A 21,922-nucleotide genomic window follows, 5' to 3' on the forward strand; every position below is an offset into this window, starting at 1 on the left:
GAGTTACAGTATGGAAAGAAGAATTTTACAACATTAAAATTAAATCTTAGCATTGTTCTTTTTAATTTTTTTTAAAACAAAATGTATTTCTAGGCTTTAAGAAAGCAAGAGCAGCCTTAGAAGTAGGCGAACAAAGCTGAATAAAATTTTAAATTCAAAAAAAGAGTATTGAGTCAGACTTCTTATGCAAACAGGCTTCAGTGCCCTGAATTTACTGCACGGATTAAGAATAAATAATTAATCCAACGCAGTGCTGTGTAAAGAAGAGGACCTCTCTTTCTGCTGCCAGAGAATCAGGATGTATCAGATTTTTGCTGGAACTGAGAATCTTATCCTTTCCCTTGTTTCTTTTAGCTGATCAAAGAGAAACTGTTTGATCTTCTTGGCCCAGAGGAGGAAGAAGGAAGCCATGATGAGAATGTGGTAAGTAGGCCCACATCCCTGCCAGGACTCACAAGAGCAGAAGCCAACATATAGCACATTGGCATATTCCTTGGCAGAGTCTATTTTCAATCTGGCAGGGGAGATGACCTTAATTTCTGCACAGAGTGGCACTGGGCCTCGAGTTTATGCTTTCTGCTTCAGTAGTTTACCCTCCAATCTCAGATGCAGCAGTTTCTTGTAGTTATTCTTATGCAGAAGGCAGAGTCATTTGCATTTACTCAGAGGATCCTTTTTTTTTTTTTTTTGAATTCACATTGTACACATTGACTTCTGGCTTGACAAAAAAGCTCTGAGTGAGCCCTAGAGCAAATGGTCATCTGTTAATTAAATAAGGGCTGGACAAACGTTAGCTCTGGATAACTTTATTTCTAGATCTGCATTGGCTTGGCAAGGATTTCTGAATAATAGATCCCATTTCTGCCCTATGTAATGCTACTTAAATGAAGAAACCTTCCAAAAGGTGGATTCCTGAGAGCCATTCAATATTATCATTTTGCACCAGTTTGTGATTAGCTCTGATCCTGATTGATTCCATACCATCTCCTCTTAAGGCAAGCTGACTCTTTTTTCCCCCCTAATTTATTGGAAATCGCTGCAAAATTGGAAATTTCCTGTGAATTACTAAGACTGCAAAACTTGTAGAGAATACATTTCCCCGTTGGCAGAACTCTTGAGTCGCCCTGGGTCTTAGGATCTCCCCTCTCCCCACCCCCACCCCCACCCCCGGCCAATAGAAGTTCCATGCCTGGAGCCTGTTTCTTCCTATATGCCTTAGTTAAAATCCCCCATCTCCCCCCACCCCCAATTTTCAGTTGATTGCAAAATTGCAGGCATGGCAACATTTCACCTTCACATCTCACAGGGGGGTTTTAAATGTCACAGAGGAATGGAAGCAAAGCATTTAGAAAGCTTTTGGAAAATTTTAATGCTTACTGTTTATTATACAATTTATTTTATTTCCCTTTTGCATGGACAGTGGCTATACGAGTGTGAGGGGGATTATTGCTCAGTGCATTAGATACCAATAGCACGATATTCTTTGGAGTTTCCCCTTGAAGGGAAAAGATTAAACCTGATTAGCTCCTAATGTTCCCTGTATGTTGCCAGCTTTTGAGATGGACAAACGTGAACATTCAGACAACTTTGTTGAGGGGATTAGAGGAGGTAGAAACGTTAGCAATAAGGAAATGGATGAGGAGTAAGTTAAAATTAGACTTTTTAAATCAAGTCCCTGAACTCCATTGGCTATTTAATTCCACCTCCAATTCCAAATGAGGCTTTTCTTACTACCTTCAATTACTGTAACTGATCTCATAATCAACAAAATAAATGCTGCAGATCGGAAGTGTGCCCGCATGATTTAAAATGACTACTTTATCTTGTTGCTTCACAAACAGTTATTTCAAAATAATTTTGTGAGCCTATTCTTTAGAAGTCTGCCTTATTCAAAAGATTTGACTTTCACTGGGAAGGCATCTTATTGTTGGTTGTTTTGTTTGTTTTAAGTGCATCCTAAAGGAAAAAGAGATACATATGTCTCTTTGGTAGGCTACCAAATCTGGTGTGCAAATCTCCAGATAATTATCAGATGTCCAAAATTTTAACTATTTGCTGCCATTATTGGTTGTCTGGATTTTTACAGCCCAGATGCAATATTCCTGCTCCTTTCCCTCCTCTTCTAACAACCTGATTTGTTATAGGCAGGGCTTTAGCAATCTTACAGTTTCATCATTGCAAGAAAGAAATTAAGAATACCTTAAAAGGTAAATGTAAAGGTTTCCCCTGCCAGTTGTGTCTGACTCTAAGGGGCGGTGCTCATCTCCGACGATTCACAGCCAAGGAGCCAGCGTTGTCCGAAGACGCTTCTGTGGTCATGTGGCCAGCATGACTATGTGCCGAAGGTACACAGAACACTGTTACTTTCCCACCGAAGTGGTACCTATTTATCTACTTGCATTTACAAGCTTTTGAACTGCTAGGTTGGCAGGAGCTGGGGCCAGTAATGGAAGCTCACTCTGTCACACAGTACTTGGTCGCAAACTGCCAATCTGCCGGTCAACAAGCCCAACAAGTCTTAACCGCTTGGCCACTGTGCCCCTCTAAACATACCTTACCGGCTACAAAGAGTGATTCTTTTTATGCAACAAAAACAGTGAAATTGGATATTGTAATTTTGTGTATGTCTTATCTGAGAGTAAGCTCTATTGAGCTTAACAGAATTTATTTATGAGGAAACAATTGCAAGATAATTGAATCTTTGTTTGGGAGTATTTTTAATTGGGTTTAAGAAGGCATGTGATTTTACTTTTTGAAATCCTAAAAAAAAAAATGTTTCTCAAAATTGTACACTCTATCCCTCTCCCCAATGAATCCTGTTTCAAATTTCAAAGTGTAATTGTTTCCAATATCAAGCTTCACGGATATTTGTCTTCATTTGTGTGTGTGGGTGCGTGTGTGGGTATCTACATGCATGTGCATGTGCATAGGTGTATATAAACCTAGCCCAAATTAAATTCTTTCACATTCCATTGATTTTAATGAGATAAATTAAAGAAGTGTTGTAACTCCCACACCAATATGAACAAGATTTAAACATTTTAAATGCATGCGTTCATGCATTTTTGCTCAAATATATGTTGTGTCATTAATAAGCCGTGTCCGTACAAATACAGAATGTGATTCCCTCAGCCATCAAAACCCTTTCTGAATTTTTCCTTGGGGCTTTCAGGATTCACCATTTGAAAATGGTAGGTTGAAACACACTTGTATTTTGAGAACCATCGTGTTTAGGCAATTTATTAGGACAAGTCAGAATTGTAGACTAGTGTGCAAGCTTTTACATTTTCCGTAAAATTTAACAATCAAGACAGTAAGCAAATAAACTCTGGCTGGAATCGGGGGGTGGGGGGTGGGGTAGGGGAGAATAGCTGGTGTTGAAGTCATCAGAACTGAATTTTATCACAACTTGAGAAAAATATGAGAAGAATAGTTTAATATAAATGGGAAGTCAGCTCTATTTATATCCTTGAAATGCCTATCCTTTTGGCCTGTTGTGGTAGGATATTAAAACCACATATGGTGATTTTAATAATACCTAGCATTTTACACAACATAGCAAAGCTCCTACAATATTGTGTCTCTGAAAGCTATGCCAATACAGCTATCTTGGAGGTAGACAGCTAAGGCCAAAAGAGGGATGGCTGCCTAAAACTATTTAGTGAGTTCTTAATTGAGGTAGGATTTGAAGAATGCACTTGTCCACTTATTCTCCTTTGGTCGTCTTTCCCTTTTTCTGTTCACAGAGCACGTGTGAGCCCTTGTCAAACCACTCTGATCCCACGAGCCACACTGTGACAGTCCCACTGCAGACAACACTTTGCACATTGGAGGAAATTGCGTGCTGACAATGCTTCTCAGCACTATGGATGGCAGAACCTACAAAAGCCAGGGAATCCTACTCAGGCTCACTAACAGGGTGGGGGAAACCACTGAGGAATTTGCTATGCATCCAATTGTTCTCTTTCTCTCTTCTTGTCAAAATCAGTGAAAGATTTCATGGACTCAGTTGCATCATCCTGTCCTACCAGGATGAGTGGAGGAACGGACAAGATTTATCTCCACCAGCGGACAACACATCTCAGTTTCTGAATTGGAGAAGTGTGATGACCAAGGAACCATTCTTTCATAGACAGCCTACAAGTTATACAAAAGAAGCCTGCATGCCAGTCCTTTTGATGGCAGTCTCTCTTTTTCCTTACAAGCCATGTCTCCATCCAACAACTGCTCCCTTTTTTTTTCTTTTGCCACAACAAAAATGGAGGTCATGGCACAGATTTTCCTGCTCAAGAGTTTATCATTATTTAACAACATCACTGCTGAGTTAGAAACAAGCAATGGTCCCTTCTTTTTTGTTGTATGCTAAATATGACAGGGTCTGAAAAGTTCTGGTCAAATTGTTGAGTGAGCCAGATCTTTGATGACCAAGGTGAGCATGCTCAAATAGAATTGCTCACCTTATGTACCATTATAGACCACTTCTTAAATGCAGGCACTCACGAACGCAGCAGCCCCATTGACACTAGTTAGCCATACAGCTACTGTCTTGTCTAGATTGGCGTGTAATGCAACATATGTGTGTCCCAGGATTGGGGGAGGTGGGGTCCAGTTACCTTTCTGACTTGCCCTGCTTCCTCATTCTTAACAGCACTATTAAAGGTGATCGTGTGGAAGGGGATAAACTGTCATTTTTGCTTATTCCACCTCTGTGGGTGTTTTACTAAAACTTGGGAACTATCAGCATTAAAAAGAGTTTAAAAAAATGAAATATGTCCTTTTAGGCTATTTATAAGCAATGTTTTAGCAGTTTCCAGAGTGATAACTCTGGTGGGTTGTATAAGTCATATTGCAGACCATTGACTGGGCCCAAATCTTTGGTTTGCACAATACATGTAAAATAATCACACAAACTTTATTCATACAACATATTAAGTCACAACATGGATGGCTAGTTTACAATCCAGGGTATGATGTGCTCAATCAGCCTGTTAAAATAAACCGCACAAGTTTTATGGTCTATATTTTATAATATCTCTACAATATTATCTTGAGATAGATTATACAGTATATACATTTCTAGAATCAGTAGTTAGTGAGGTAAATGGAAACTAAATGCAGAAGATTCAAGCAATTATAATTATGTGGATGGTTATTTGCACATTTGTCTTTTGTGTAGAAACTCTGTATCCTATGCAGAATGAGGTAAAATAGCCCTTTTAAACAATGGCATGGGTGATATTGGAAGATAAGTAATAGATCATTCATGTTATGTGTGATGCTATTACGTTCTATAATGCTCATCCTAAAATAAATACTGAGATTCTTTGCTTACACATATTTATCAACTGATCAATGAAATATGTAGCATCTTTGCCACTTGACAGACTGTAAATGTAAATGACCTGAACAAGAGTGCAGTTATGATTGTCTGCATCTTCTGCATTTTATTTTCTTCCAACCACAATGTTTTCTATTTCCACTGATGCCTTCAGTAAAATATGTGCATATTTGAATCTCACAATATACTGTAGGTATCTAATGAAACAGACTTACTCTGCAAAATCTAATGTCACGTTGTTTTAACATTTTGGTTGCTTTTTGTCCATATATTTTTTTTTTCTGAGTAGTCCCGCAGCCAGATATAATGAAGTTACTGCTAACTAATGACATCTTCCAGGCTGTGCGAGAGCCCACTACACTCACCCATGTGGATGTTATTATTTTATTTATAAGTTCAAACAGGATCTACACCGAAGCATCTTCTATGTAGTACAAAGCCCTCTAATGACTGCTTGATGAACATATGATCAGTAGACAGTGTTAACATCCACACTGAGTCTAGCCTACTTGGAATGCAAATTATTTCCAGGGGAGAATAAAACTAGCTTGCTTATGATGATCTCACCGAGAGCAATTGCAAAACAACTTCACTAGAAGTCTAGGGGTGGCCACAAGCCAGAGGTGGATTCTTATTCCAGTCAGAGACAGAATATGGCTTTGGCTCCAAAGGAACCTATTAACTATGATACTTTATTGCTAGAGCAGTGAACATTTTATCTATGGGACTGTGAAGCGAAAAGAAAGCCAATGCTGAGACGTGTGTGACATCATCATGTACTGTAAATACTGTGAATGACATCCTGGGGTCAGGTTTCAAGATAGATGCATATAGGTAATGGTGGCATTTGCATAACAATGCATCCTTTTTCAATCATGTTTTCCTGTAAATATTGCCGTCTCTGCTTTTAAGAATCCCACGGGAACATCACTTTTAAAGACAGAAATTGTGTCACCTCATCTTCAAATTTATGAGCTGAGGATGAGCCATATATCTTGAAACCAGGGGAAATTGTGTTTGGAGGGGTGGGGGGTGTTACAAGAAGGAATACATAGTTGCATGTTTTTAGCTTTATATCTGGCACGTTATTCCACTTTTTTTTGTTGGCAATCAATCTCTGGTTCAAGTCTTTGCCCTAATTCGCTCCAAAACAAAACAAAATAGTGGGGGTGGCAAGAATGGTCCCTCCTAGTGAAAGGGTCTGTGAGTGCTTTGGGGTCATAAAAGGGCAAAAGGCATACAGCGTGGTGCAGCAAGATCAAGATGCCTTCCCTCTGGTGCAGTGTTTCTCAACTTTGGCATCTTTAAGAGTTCACAAAATCTCATATTGCTCTGGTGCTTTGCCTATGACAGCTTCATAAGTGGATCTTACCAGCTAATCAAAGGATAAACTGGTTAGTTTTACAGTACTTATATAAACAAAATTCTCTCTCTCTCTCTCTCTCTCTCTCTCTCTCTCTCTCTCTCTCTCTCACACACACACACACACACACACACACACAAGCATTCCACTCAAACAAATGAAAAGCTGAGGATAGGCACTGCTGTGAGATGCCACATCCAATTCCAACCCAATTAGCAAGGTTTTCTTTTCATTCTACCACAGCTCTGTCCAACAGTAACAACAGCAAAATCTAAAGTCAGATTTCAGTGCAGCTGTCAGAAGAATTCAGACACGTCCATTTATCTTCATTGTCTTTACAATACAGACTGAGCACAGTGGGGGGAAACTAGCTACCTCCCTATGTTGAACCCAGGTAATATATTAACAAGCAATTGGGTCTAAAATACCATCTTCTTATGACTCAAAAATCAAGAAAAGAAAGATAATTTGTTCTGCTTCCAAAGAACTCTCTCCGTAGATTTAACTCCATTTCAAGAAAGCGGGTCTGTTTATTCAGTGAACAGGTCAACTAGGCCTTAGAAGAATGCCAAGGAAAACATAAAGAGGAATTTGAAAAATTGGTAACTGAATTTGATCTACAAGATATTCATGTCCAGCTGCAGAAATGCCAATACTTCCTTAATGTAACTTTTAATGAAGTAACATCCTAAGTAAGAGGAGGGAAACATTTCAGATCCCAGATATTTGAAGGGTCTTCTAATTATAGGTTCCTCAAGGTGTAGAAGAGCTGAAATCCCATCTCCTAGCCTCTCCTTTGCTATTACATTGGACCCTCCTTTGGGACATAATCTGGCAGCAAGCGGAGTGCTCAGTGCTAGCAGGCTGGCTTTTCTTCTAAAACTGGAATAACAGGTGTGTGAAAGGGCTTCTAAGGATTAATCCCACCCCATTCTCATACTTGGAACTCAACAAAACATAGTTGAGAACACTCTACAAGTGTGCTTCAAGGTTCTAGAGCAGTGGTTCCCAACATGGGGGCCAGGCCCCACAGGGGGACAATTTGACTTTTAATGGGGGCAATTTGAACTTTGTTTAAAAACCATGTTAATGGCCTTTTAGGCTTCTTCCACATGAGTAGAGTTCACTTTTTAAGTAAAGTAAGAATTATACGTCATGGGGGGGAGGGGCATCAGGATTTTAAAGATGCCTGGCCAAAAAAAGGTTGCGAACCACAGCACTAGAATAAAAACGAGGTGGTCTTACAACACAATTTCCAACTCCAAAATAAAGCTTGTGTGTCTATGGAGATTCTCTGTGATCCAGATCATGGTTGCCTCAAAGGTGCATTTTCAAAAGGCAACTGGACTATGTTTTTTTTCCTCAAGAAAATTGTCTTTTGAAAACACACCTTTGAGTAAAACTTCTATGGCACTTTCCTGGGTGCCATTGGATGAATTCCTATTACCCACATGTTGCTATGACACTTATTTAAATAAATGATATACTGCTAGATAATAAAGAACCTCTTTGTTCGCATTCTGACTACTTTTCCACAATGACTTAAAAGTTCAGGTTTTTATTCCACTAATTTTATTCACTTCTACAAGGACCTCATTATGTGGATGTTGCTATAATTCATATGGTGCAAGCAAAGAATGGTAGTATTTTACTGCCCATTCCAGGAACAGATCATTGATGGAAAGCCACTCCTTTACTGTAATTAGGCCCTTGTTAGTCTAGGATTGCATGCAGGTAAGATCAATGAGTAATGCGGTACAAAAGAATAATAGGGAGAATGACATCCCTCAGCTGTATCTGGCATAGGATGCAAGTGAGTTATTGGAAGAAGGAAGTTCTTATGCCTCACAGTTTGGGGTCAAAGAGCAATTTTTTCTGACTCCATAAGTGAAATGGGGAGGTATACAATACAATACAATACAATACAATACAATACAATACAATACAATACAATACAATAGTAGAGTTGGAAGGGACCTTGGAGGTCTTCTAGTCCAACCCCCTGCCTAGGCAGGAAACCCTACACCGTTTCAGACAAATGGCTATCCAACATCTTCTTAAAGACTTCCAGTGTTGGGGCATTCACAACTTCTGGAGGCAAGCTGTTCCACTGATTAATTGTTCTAACTGTCAGGAAATTTCTCCTCAGTTCTAAGTTGCTTCTCTCCTTGATTAGTTTCCACCCATTGCTTCTTGTTCTACCCTCAGGTGCCTTGGAAAATAGTTTGACTCCCTCTTCTTTGTGGCAACTCCTGAGATATTGGAACACTGCTATCATGGTCCCCTAGTCCTTCTTTCTATTAAACTAGACATACCCAGTTCCTGCAACCGTTCTTCATATGTTTTTGTCTCCAGTCCCCTAATCATCTTTGTTGCTCTTCTCTGCACTCTTTCTAGAGTCTCCACATCTTTTTTACATCGTGGCGACCAGAACTGAATGCAGTATTCCAAGTGTGGCCTTACCAAGGCATTATAAAGTGGTATTAACACATCACGTGATCTTGATTCTATCCCTCTATTGATGCAGCCTAGAACTGTATTGGCTTTTTTGGCAGCTGCTGCACACTGCTGGCTCAAATTTAAATGGTTGTCCGCTAGGACTCCAAGATCCCTTTCACAGTTACTACTACTGAGCAAGGTATCATCTATACTGTACCTGTGCATTCCGTTTTTGTTGCCTAAATGTAGAACCTTACTATTTTCACCATTGAATTTCATTTTATTAGATAGTGCCCAATGTTCAAGTTTGTCAAGATCCTTCTGTATCTTAAGCCTATCTTCTGGAGTGTTGGGTATTCCTGCCAGCTTGGTGTCATCTGCAAATTTGATGAGTTCCCCATTTATTCCCTCATCCAAATCATTGATGAAGATGTTGAAGAGTACTGGGCCTAAAACAGAGCCTTGGGGTACTCCACTGCATACTTCCCTCCATGTAGATGCAGTTCCATTGAGGACTACGCGTTGAGTGCGGTTAGTCATCCAGTTACGAATCCATCTGGATTCATGCTCTTTTTACTGGAGTGTTTATTTAGACATATATATGCCTAAATATCCACTTGGGGGTGGGATATAAACGTCATTCTTCTGTGGGGTAGGCAGAACTCTCTAAGTCTCTACCGATTTATTGTATCTTTAATTACATATTTATTGCAGGCTAGTTATTTATAAGATTGAAGGTAAGACTTGCTCATTTCTACGTCATACGGGGAGACTGGAGTAGGGAATTTAATGCCAGCCAAACAAGTTTACAATTTAGCTACTATGTTTCTCTCAGGCCAATCAAGTATTCTGTCCATTTGAATATTACATTGTAGTAATTTGGCAAGCAGTGCAAATATGAGCCTTCTGAAAACCTTGGGTTATAATTCCTCTTTATTTTATCTATTAAATTTCTATAATGTCCATCTCAAATGACTTTATCATTTTCTATTAGGACTTCAGCCTTTGTTCCAAAAAGTTGGTTTCTGTAAATATAATGCTACAATTCTTTAATTCATTCTTGAGATCCATCACAGGTGCTGAGGTGATTTTAGAAGAAAGATGTGTCTGGTTCAAACTGCAGGCAGGCACTAAGTTTGCACTCCCTCATACCCCAAAGCCGATCTGGTTCACCACACATCCTATCAGACTTTTCTTATTCTAGTAAATATTTAGTTTCCTTTGATGTCAGATCCCTTACAGAATTCTCCAAACCAGGTTCTTGAATTTACCAAACCATAAAGTCCCCATCATGTCATCTAACCCCAAGATGATGTCTTATCATTAAAGCATTCCTCACTAGTCCCAGCAGTCCTTAAAATGTCATGTGAATGCTTCTCCTACCTACCCCTTGATTCAGACTCATCAAAAAGGTCATTAGTTTCATGCAACCAATTTAAACTCCCCATATGAAATTGTCTCTGTCCCACTATTCTTGGAAAGGAAATTAGAAAAACATAAAACACAGTGATTAGAGATGCCCAAATGCTTAATCAAATAATGAGTTTTTAAGTGAAGAATGGGGAAAATAGAAATAGGCAGGCTGTACTCTGAATGTTCTTTCATAGACATGCATTGCCCCCTAAAGGAACTGGTGTCCCCTTCAGAATCATATAACAGAAAATCTTGTGAGTTTTATGATCCTCTGCTTTATCGCCATCCTCTTAACCCCAAGCATTTCTATGGTGCACAGCTTACTTTAAAAACCATGTAGACACACTCTTCTTGTTGAATACTAGAAACTGTTGATGAAAAAATAAATAAAAACAAAATCTTATAAGACAAAGCAGAGACAAAATGAACAACAATGCTTGTTTTCTATTGCTCTAGCTTTGCCTTTTGGAGAACAAAGCCGCATGCCAACCCTAACCTTGGGCCATCTGATCGAAAATGCTGAAGAGGCAGGTTTTTGCAGAAGTTATTCACCACTACCCCAATGTAAAATACTTCAGGATTAAATTCAGCAAAAGTTAAAAAAAAAAAAAAAAAGAGGGAGAGAGAAAATCATAATAAGCATAGATAATAATAATGTAATTTTGCAGGAAATATTTATATTGATGTTTATTACAGATCTTTTGGTTTGGAGAATTCGTATTTCAGGAAGAAGTATTACAAAGCAGTAGGAGCTCTTTGCTGTTCTGTTGAATTAGAAACAAAATTTTCCTCTTAAGACAACTCACTGCATATTTGATGCAACTATGTATCTTAACATGATTGTTGTGCTTTTAAGCTGATTTGTGTCAGTGGCTCTCAGACAGCAATGCAATCCATCAAAACAATAAAAAGGTGAACCCCCCCCCCCCTTTAAATCGAGTGTAACTCTTATTGGCTCATTGTCAAACAGATGAGATTTGCTCAGGAACAATGTAGAAATGGTTTATCATTCCCGTCTTCTGGGATGTTAATCTAGTTTACAAACCTAGACTTTTCTTTGTGCCATCCAGGCCCAAAAATACAACAAGAAAAACATTTGGCTTCAAAATAACAAATCCTTGTCTCCAGCATCCATAATGAATTAAAGAGATGTGGCACCATTTGTTCATGACAATATCATATGCAGTCCAAAAGATGCTTTCAGGCAGAAGGTTTGGTAAATTATGGACTAAGAAACACATTGTCCACCTGCTCTGCTCTCTCAAGGTGTTACCTGAAGAGACTGCTTCATCTCAAGGAGACCCTTTCTATGCATTTTCATACCTGATTTCTTATAAAACTGCATTTTCTCCAGCTGAGCTAAGAGATCTGTCAAACGGGCTTTGGATTTAGGAAAGAGCTGTGAGGTCCAACTAATCTGTTCACTTCTTTGTGAGGCTGATGAATAGGACCCTGTAAACTGAGCGAAGTAGCACTGGGACTGGATTAATCTTCTGTCCTTTTTCAACACTAGGATCCGTAGCTATTTCAACACATTCAAAGACATTTTTCTTTATCTCTAGAGAAATTTTTGTTTTCAGGAAAGACAAAGTAACTCTCCAGCTACCTTATGAGCCATATGCAAGAAATGTAATTCTGGGGAGAGGATTGAATTAATCAACACTACAGAGATCTATCCCTGTTGAGATTGTTTTTTTCCTTTTGAAGCACGTGCAAGGCAGATCTATACACATTTCTTTGGCAATAAAAGAATGAAAGAATGAGAATGTCAATTATTATTCTTAGCATTCAACAGTGGGCATATATGATGAAAATTGGACTTTACTAACATCTTGCAGGCTGCAGATTTCCTGCCTCTGCAACATCTGTGATTCTCCAGCTGGACTCCCAAGAGTTTGCCTTACAATAACCATCCACTGCCAGAATAGAATATTTCAAAAGCGCCTCTTCATTGTTTGAAAGCTGGGAGTTTGCCAGCAATGCTTGGAGTAAAAATCTGTTTGGTTTCTGTTATTTAGATCAATTCGGTAGCCCTCTATGGGCAAAAGGGATGCTGCAGAAGTGATGGGAAACAAATACAGGTAGTCCTCAACTTACAATTGCAATTGTAACCAGAATTTCTGTTGCTAAGTAAGGTGGTTGTAAAGTGAGCTGTGTCTGATTTTATAACTGTTTACCATGGTTGGTAAGTGAATCATGGCAATTGTTAAGTGAATCAAGGGGCCTTTAAGTGAATCCAACTTCTGAGTTTGTTTGTGGGAAACCAAGCACCCAAATTTTGATCACATGAACATGGGGATGCCTGTTGAAAGTGCAAGCACCAGTTGTAAATCACTTTTTTAGTGGCATTGTAACTTTGGTCAATAAACAATGGTTGTAAATTGAGGACTACCTATAATTAGTGGGTGAAATTGATTCCTGATTGCAGGACGTCATATAAGCATTCCTATTAGCATTAAGTAAGGAAAGAACACTTGAAATCAACTTCATATCTGAAGCAGTTGGAAGCCAATGACTGTTTGTGTAACTTGTTAAGCCAAATGTTTGGGCTCGGCATATTAAAAATTCAGAAAATGCCTACCTTGACTCTGCTGGAATGTCACACACATATCTTGCTCTGATCAAATGAGACCTTTCCAGACCTCGTCTCAGACTCTCCTCTCTGGATTCCATGGGAGTCGCTCATGAAGGCCCTGTCCTCAAGAAGCCTCTGAAGTGTCAGAAAATCACATGAGAAGACACTTGCATGATTTTCAGAAGCCTCAGAGGCCCCACAAAGCAAGGCCTTCTCACACAACTTCCACAGATTTTGGAAGCCTGGTGTGCCATCAAAAATGTCGTGACATGTCAAATACTAAACCAAGCACTACTCAGCTCAATTGCCTAGGTTGCCATGTGTGCAGTACCATCACACACAAAAAATTATTTTTGTGTCCATGGTAGCTATGCTACTGCAAGATTTGAGTCAACATCAGCATCAGATTCCCCTATCCTAACAATCTGCAGATGTGCAAAATTACATCTGTTATTATCCCTAGAATTCCAGATTATGATTAATAGCAATTCTATTTGTAAACCACCTATATCAGCTTCAGGTGAGATGAGTGGCATATATGAGATAAACAAACAAACAGAGAAAGGAAAGAGGAAGGAAAGAAAGATAGAAAGAAAGAAAAAGAACAAGGAAAGAAAGAGAGAAAGAGAAAGGAAGGAGGGAAGGAAAGAAGGAACGAAGGAAGGAAGGAAGGAAGGAAGGAAGGAAGGAAGGAAGGAAGGAAGGAAGGAAGGAAGGAAAGATTCCAACCAATCTTTAGGGGCCTAAATTGGGCAATGATAGTGTAATAGGTGCACTTTCGACTTGAAGCTGAATTCAAAATCTCTGCTAGGAAATTAACAGAGTTGGAAGGAACCTTGTCCAATCCCCTACCCAAGCAGGAGACCCTACATCTGCCTCTACCTAGGATCGAACTCACAACCACCTGATTGTGAGGCAAAAGCTCCACACTGTTTCATTTTAAGTCAGCCACATTTCTCAGCCTAAACTATAAAAGCTTTAAATGTAAGTGCTTTGAAAAATGGAAGAATGCAACTATTTAGCATATTTTTGTGTCCCAAGTCATCACAAAGTAAAAAGTCATGTACAAATATAAATTTCAGCAAATTCAGCAGATATAAAAGTATACATCAGTTGGACCTGATTAATGGACTCTGTAGAACCATATGCCATTTCCAAGCACCATATGCTTTCAAGAAGATGGTTCCTCCAGCACCTGGGCAAATAAGTTGTAATACGGAACTAGGATGTATAATGATTATTTGTTTCGGTCTAAGCCACTCTATTTCTTCTTTTCCTCCTATTCTTCCTTGTCCTTGAATTACCCTCTTCTAGTAGCTGCAGCTTTCAATTTTTTTCTTCCCACTCCAAACATCAGCCTTCCATTCCCAGTGAGCACATTCACTCCTGTTTTTTCCCCTCAATATGTTTGAAAAGTCAGGCAGGCAAATCACCAAATAATGCCAACTTGGAATTTATTTATTTTACAGGAAAAAAAGTATTGTAGCTGAGAATGTAAAGCTAACAGCTCCTCCTGGTGGCTTGAAACAACTTGCATTTGGCTGCGTAGTTTGATAACTGCATTTGGCATCCTCTTTTTATTTCTACAATTGCCTACAGCCCTTTCTCCTGGCCTCTTACTGTGTGGATAGTTTTTCTTCTAGGAAGAGAATCAGCACCAAATGACTTGAAGTTGAACAATTAAGTGACTTTCATATTGGATACAGGGATCTGCTTTTTCTTCAAGATTCTGGGAATATTAAAATGAGCTTCTCCAGAAGATGGGAAAGCTGTTTTCTTCTTCTATTTGTTTCCTTCTGCTTCTTCTCCTCAACATGGATAGGTCCTCATTTTAGAACTATAATTTACAACTCGTGGTCAAACTGACTGAAAATTGTGAGTATGGTAGTAGTTTAACAATATTTGGACAACCAATTCCTAACTTCTGAAGGAAAGGAAGGAGCTAGTCAAAAAACTCTCCTGAACAGATAATATTAGATCAGGGAGCCACAAGTTTAAGTCCTCCATTGGACAAAAAAAAACCCTGCTGTCAGTTGACCTTGAGCCAGTCATCTCTTATCCAGTCTACTGTATCTCCTGAAGCGAGTTACGTGGACAAAACTGTCTTGTGGGGTATTAGCGAGTGATGTGTAATGGAAAACTTGTCAAACTTGAATTAAAATGGACCTGAATTCACGTCTCTAGTCAATCTTCATTCTCCACCTAAATTTCTCCATTCAGTCATTATTTTGATGGTGGTCATTTGTGTTAAAATTGCATTTAAAAAAGAGACAAACTAATCCCAAGGTCCAGTAATGCTCTGTAACTATAGGTTTGCATCTTGCCTGTACTTCCGTTTGTTAAAGTAACCCCGTGTGGGCAGCAGGAGGATTACTCAACATCACTGAAAGAGGCAGTGCCACTTCCTTGATGCATAATATGTCAGAAGCCAAAGATCAAGCTCAGTAACTACATAGAGAACCGTATGCCAACAAATTATTAGTTCAAAAGCACCACAAAGTACCAAGTGGTGCCCTGGGAGAGATTAAAAAAGCAGGCACACAGTATGGGGGCTGGACTGCTGAAGTTCTTGATTTTGAAAACTTGTTGTTTCCCTTTTGAACCTGCCACGTTGGATCACTGTCCATCATTACCAGCCAGCCTGTTGTGGATCTCCTTGTTCTCTTCCTGCTCGCCCACCACTTCTTTGGATTAAATGGCAAGATTGTCTCCCAACTCTAGAATCCTAGGACCATCTATGTCAGATCCAGCTGGCTTGCTTTCATAAAAATATATTTGAGTTAATTTACATTACAAACAGTCATGGGTTTGATATTCACTAGCTTTATATATTAGAAATCTAATAAATAAATAAATAAATAAATACAAAAAAACCCTATAAAAGTAGGACCAACATTGGGGTTAAAACTGCAGTTTCAAGACTGGAAAAATGAAAAATGGATTCAGCAAGCTGTCTTTTCAAGTGGCAGGTGAAATATATGACAAGATTGTTCCACAACCAATAATCCCCTTTTAGAAGAAAGCTTCACAACCTAATATTTAAATAAAAGCTAAGTTAATCCATCAGACATTAATGCAAAATCTTGCATTTTGAGATATACCTGTTCTGCAAGCCCTACAAATATTTCTATTGAGAATTGTAGAAACCTCTCGAATGAGGAGACGGAGGCGAATATAATACAACTGTTGTTTATTGAATAAACTGACAGGAACAACACAACGAGTCGTCTGACAGCTATTTATACCAGGAGCTGTCAGACGACGAACCAATAGGGATAAAGTATTTCTCCCGCCGGCTGGCTGGTGCGCCTGGGCCAATCAGAGGATCCCTATTCTCGACTGCCCTCTGCTGGCCAGGCTCACCGGTACACAACACCCCTTTCCCCTGGATTGCGCAGGCGTAATCGTCTAAGTACGACGGACGCCTGCGCACGCGCTGAGAGCGTCTCAAAGAAGATGGCGCCTCGCCCAGGGAAGGTGGAGTGTCGGCTCCGCTCTTGTGGCGAACAGGCCTGGCAGCGTCCTGGATGGGTCTTCCTCCCGGCAATGCACCGACGGCCAATGGTAAGTGAGCCAGCGCACCGGGGGGGGCTGTTGCGAGGTCGGAGCTAGTGGCGTTTGGACGGTCGAGCCGGCAGGCGGCGTCGTTAGGGCCTGGTTGCTTTTCTGCAGGTGTGTTGTGTTCAGGTCCCTCTGGTCGCCGACGCAACTGGCTTATATGCCGCCGCCAATGTCTGCCATCATCGAGGAGGACCCTGTAAGAACAGGGCCCCGTGATGTCAGTCACTTTGCCAGGTAGCCACTTCGGCTCGCCGGTGTAGTTGCGAGCGAATACCCCCTCACCCACCAGAAAAGACCTGGGAGGGGAAGGAAGGACAGGAAAAGAAGGGTGGTAGAGAGGGTGGAATCGGTCTAGCAGGGAACGAATACGGCGACCCAGCAATAGTTCCGCTGGGCTTTTGCCCGTAGCGGGGCAAGGGGTGGAGTGCTGGGAACGGAGGTAGGTGGAGATGCGGAGTGGCCAGGGAAGGGTGGCCATACGGGCCAGGGCTTCCTTAGCGGAGCGAACCGCTCGTTCGGCCAGGCCGTTGCCCGCAGGGTGGTAGGGGGCAATCGGGGCATGTCGGATGCCCAAGGAGGCAAGGTAGGACTGGAATTCGGTGGAGGAAAATTGGGGACCGTTATCGGAAACGATAACGTCCGGAAGACCATGGGTGTTAAATAGGGAGTCAAGGATGCGGATAGTGGCCGAAGAGGTTGAGCTGGGCATAGGAAACAGCTCAACCCACTTCGACCAGGCATCCACCAGAAGGAAGAATAGGCGGCCCTCAATGGGCCCCATGAAGTCGACGTGGAGTCGGCTCCATGGGCCCATGGGGAGTTCCCACTCCCTAGGCGGGGAAGAAGGCGGCGCGGAGCGCACCTGCTGGCAAGGGGTGCAGCGTTGGACGTAGGCGGCGATGTCCGCATCCATGGACGGCCACCAGACATAGCCGCGGCCGAGGCTTTTCATCCTGACTATGCCAGGGTGGCCGTCATGGAGGCGAGACAGGACAGCTGGCCGCAGGGAAGAGGGGACAACCACGCGGTTTCCCCACAGGAGGCAATCCTGCATGATGGAAAGCTCCAGGCGGCGGCGGAAAAAAGGGGAGAGTTGGGGATCATTGGAGACTGCAGACCAGCCCCGGGAGACAGCGGTCATTGCACGGTGCAGGATGGGGTCAGTTCGGGAGGCCTGCGCGATGTCCAAAACGGACATCGGTAGGGAGAGGTCGGCCAGGAGGTTAATAGAGTGGACAGGGGCTGGATCAGTGACAGGAAGAGGCAGAGGGCAGCGGCTCAACGCGTCAGCGTGAGCAATGTGGCCGCCAGGCCGGTAGGACAATGTGTAGGAGTAGGACGACAGGAATTCTGCCCAACGGGACATGCGGGGGGATAGAATGGGGGGTGTGGGACGGTCCCCTGCAATAATGCCCAGTAGGGGCTTGTGATCGGTGATCAGGGAGAAGGGGCGGCCATATAAGTAATAATGAAAACGTTTTACTCCCGCAACGGCAGCAAGAGCCTCCTTATCCAGCTGGCTGTAATTTCGCTCAGTTCTGGATAAGGTGCGGGAGTAAAAAGCTATGGGCGCTTCAGAGCCATCAGGGTACGAATGGCTAAGAACAGCCCCGACCCCAAAGGGGGAAGCGTCACAGGCCAGGGTTAGAGGTAAACGCTCGTCATACTGGGCGAGGACTGGTGGGGCAGTGAGTGAGCGCTTGACAGCCGCGAGCGCATGCGCTTCGCGGCTGGACCAGACCCATGGGGTGGAAGAGTCTAGTAAACGGTGAAGGGGTTCGGCCAGGGAAGCTTTGTGGGGAATAAAGGAGGAATAGAAATTAAGGAGGCCAAGGAAGGCTTGGAGCTCCACTTTGTTGGAAGGAGTGGGGGCGGAGAGAATGGCTTCGACCTTTGATGGGTCAGGGTGGATGCCGTTGGCATCGATGAGGAAGCCGAGGAAGGTGACAGAGGGAACGCCGAGCTGGCATTTTGAAGGTTTGAGGTGCAAGCCGGCGGAACGGAATTTTTGTAGGACCAGACGTAGGGTTTTGATGAGTTCTGATTGGTTGGGGGCGGCAATCAGAACATAATCCCCTTTTAGAAGAAAGCTTCACAACCTAATATTTAAATAAAAGCTAAGTTAATCCATCAGACATTAATGCAAAATCTTGCATTTTGAGATATACCTGTTCTGCAAGCCCTACAAATATTTCTATTGAGAATAACTTTTCATTTAATGAAAACCTGAAAGAAGAGTTTTAAAATAACTTGGAATATTTTCTCATGGCTATGTTAATTTTTCTTGAATTGGAGCAGAGGTGTTCATAAGATATGGTCAAGAAACTCAAGAGAATGGGGATCAGTGCCGTGGAAGCTCTGCCTTTTTTATGTGTGTCCCTTGACCAACTGAGAACAGAAATATTGTCATAAACTGTACCATCTCCATTATTGACCTTTATTGTGCCAGGGAGTAGTAGTGTACACCCTTAGTAGCCAATGGAGTAATGCTACCCATACAGTTGCAATAGTTTTAAGACAGCAGCTAATGGATTTTCCATCTTCGCTTCCTCTCCCAGCCAGCAGGAAAATGTTTTACCTATTAACAGGGTAATAACCACCAACTGCTCTTCAGAAAGGATATGTTTCAGGTACAATATGTTCTGCCTTCCTTCATCAGATGTCCCACCAGTCATTCATGTCACTCCCCTACATAGGGTTTGTTTATAAAGTTGCACACATTTTCCCAAAATTCATCTTTAGTTCTTTCATTAGCACCACTCATGGGAAAATACTACTACAGTATGGAAATTATCACCAACTTATGGATTCTTATTTCATTCTGAAATAAAAGATTTAAAAGATATCAGTTCATGCTTTCTGACATGAATCAGTCTCTTCACTTATAATTAAATCTCTACCGTCTCCTCTCTGTGTGCATTAATCAATTCTAGTCCATCTTTCTTCAAAATAATTACATCTTTTCCGATTCTCTTTATTTTACAGACAAAAATAGGTTCATTTCATTTGCACAGCTTACCATTTATTTCTTTTAAATTCCACCATACAATCTTCCATATGCCAGTTTTGCCAATAGATTAAACCCATAAATACCAACTTTGCTATTCATCATGACTTTGATATATCATGATTTTCAAGTAACATATTTTAGATTATGTTGAGTCATGGCACAGCCTAAAAACATGACACAGGAAGCATTCCCTGATAATAGTGAAGATAATGCCCGTAAATTGGGACATAGTTTATTAATATGCACCAGGTACAGCCCAAACCAAGTTATTCCCAATAATATTCCTGCTCTTCTACATATAAATTAGGATCTCTAACCTAGAAACTCCTTAGAAACCCACAAACTCTTGCCACATCGACTCATACATTTGATATGACTGTGACCCATATCCTTCATATTTTCAACGTAGATCATCCCATGACCAGCAGAATTTTTTTCGATTAAATGTTTTTATTTTTCCATTTTCATAACATATAATCACTTGTATACTATTACATAACCAACATCATATTGTATTATTAAATGTTTACATCATCTTACTAACAACTCCCAAAAACCAATTACTGGCTCTTCTGCTCTCCATACACCATATTTGTACTTTGTCCATCACTTTCTTCTCCCTCTCTCCTCTCCCTCCCTACCTCCTTTCTTCCCTCTGTCATCCTTCTCTTCTCAACTTCCCCTTCCTCTGTCCTTCTACTCCCTCCCCTTACCACGCCTCCTTTCTCTCCTCCTCTTCCCCTCCCCCCTTGCCTTCTCTCCTATCCCTCTCTTCTTCCCTTCCCTTTCTCCTCTACTTCCCACTCTTCATCTCATTTACTTGGTGTATTTTAGCTTCTGAGCAAGCTCCCTTTTATGTTGATGGTATTCACAATTCTTTCTCAATATACATATTTAATTTTTCTCCTCCTTTTTAGTAGAAAAAAGTGGTATAACAGAAAAGTATACATATATAGTCATTATGCTTTTAACCCCACCCCGATCTGGTTACAATTCCCAGCTATTCTCATCATTATCTTTATATAGTTGTACATCCTTACATGCCCCCAATTTGTGAATCTGTTTTTTTTATCACAATAGTTTCCCATTGTAGGTATATTTCATGTTCCATCTCCATTTTTCTATACCTTGGATTAGATTATCCTTAATTATCTCTAGATGACAATCTTTGCTGTTCAGTGTTCATTACATTTCTCTTAATGTATTATATAAAGTAACAGGCAGTAAACATCTCACTTTGTTCATTATTTTAAAGGTTCTATATATGTCCATGTTTTATAGATTTTTACCCATGACCAGAAGGCTTGTTGGGAAAGGATGTACATGCCTTAGCCATTCTCCTATGGGGTTCCCCAAATTGAGAATAAAATTATCCTGTATAACTTTAATCCTGTCTCTTTTGAATAAGAGAACAAATTGCAGATTTTGATTCTATGGTAATTTATTTTGCCTGTAAATCTTTCCACTCTTCCGAACTGAGGTTTTTTTCCCCACGGAGTATCAGACTTTAGGTCTATACATGTGTCTGCTTATCCATCAGTCCACTTAATCAGACAGCAATCTTTTCTTTAGTGAGAAGAATAACCTTATTAGGAGACAGATTAAGTTAGAACAGAAGAAACAAAATAAAGCTCAGAAAATCTTCCTCAGCTACGTTTCTGCAAAGTGAGATGGGAGAAATATGGTCTTTTTGAGGCAAAGACTAGATTCACAGGTTGGTACATATGGAAGGGGCAAAAATCTCTCAATGAACAGGTCATAAAAGTAGAAATCGTGATTTAATTGAATTTATGCCATAACATTATGTAACCTCCCAGTTCTATGACTCTTGTGCAAGAACCCTCAAGGCATGTACGATATCACTCCTGGTCATAGCCCATTCACTTAGCTCCACGCTCTGCCTAAGCTTATTTTTTTCAGCTGATTAGTAATACTCCCCTAACTTGTACCAATGTAGTAACTACTGTGTGACACTGCAGAATATTTTCAGTTCCTAGAAAAGCTGTGCTTAATTAGAGGAAACACTATACGGTGATAAAAGGATAGGTCTGATTTTCATTTTTCTAAAAATCACACTGCCTCACCTTATTTGATTGGAAAAGTTTGCATTTAATCTTTCTAGAACAGAATCTCAACAGAAGAGGCTGATGACATCAGACCTCATTAAATAATTGGGATGAGGTCTCAATAGGTTTGTAGTGGAGCAGGAGTTTTTCTGGAAAG

The 21,922-nt window shown here is 40.8% G+C and overlaps 1 protein-coding gene across 8 annotated transcripts in view; it reads left to right on the forward strand.

The window, feature by feature from the left end:
• Nucleotides 1-4,998, forward strand: part of ASIC2 (acid sensing ion channel subunit 2) — a gene marked incomplete at its 5' end in the record, with an annotated part of 651,084 nt that extends 646,086 nt beyond the window's left edge. For 2 of the 8 annotated variants that reach the window (XM_081971172.1, XM_081971173.1), the window contains 2 exons: nucleotides 355-423; nucleotides 3,747-4,998. In XM_081971172.1, coding sequence (XP_081827298.1) covers nucleotides 355-423; nucleotides 3,747-3,848 — 171 coding nt within the window. In that variant the 3' untranslated portion in view covers nucleotides 3,849-4,998. Of the gene's footprint in view, nucleotides 1-354; nucleotides 424-2,144; nucleotides 3,192-3,746 lie in introns of all 8 variants that reach the window. The other 6 variants (XR_014176810.1, XR_014176811.1, XR_014176809.1 and 3 more) reach the window with 6 other exon arrangements.
• Between the last annotated feature and the right edge of the window lie 16,924 nt (nucleotides 4,999-21,922).

The sequence above is a fragment of the Natrix helvetica genome (assembly GCF_964273705.1).
Source record: "Natrix helvetica genome assembly, chromosome: Z".
Taxonomy (NCBI): domain Eukaryota; kingdom Metazoa; phylum Chordata; class Lepidosauria; order Squamata; family Natricidae; genus Natrix; species Natrix helvetica.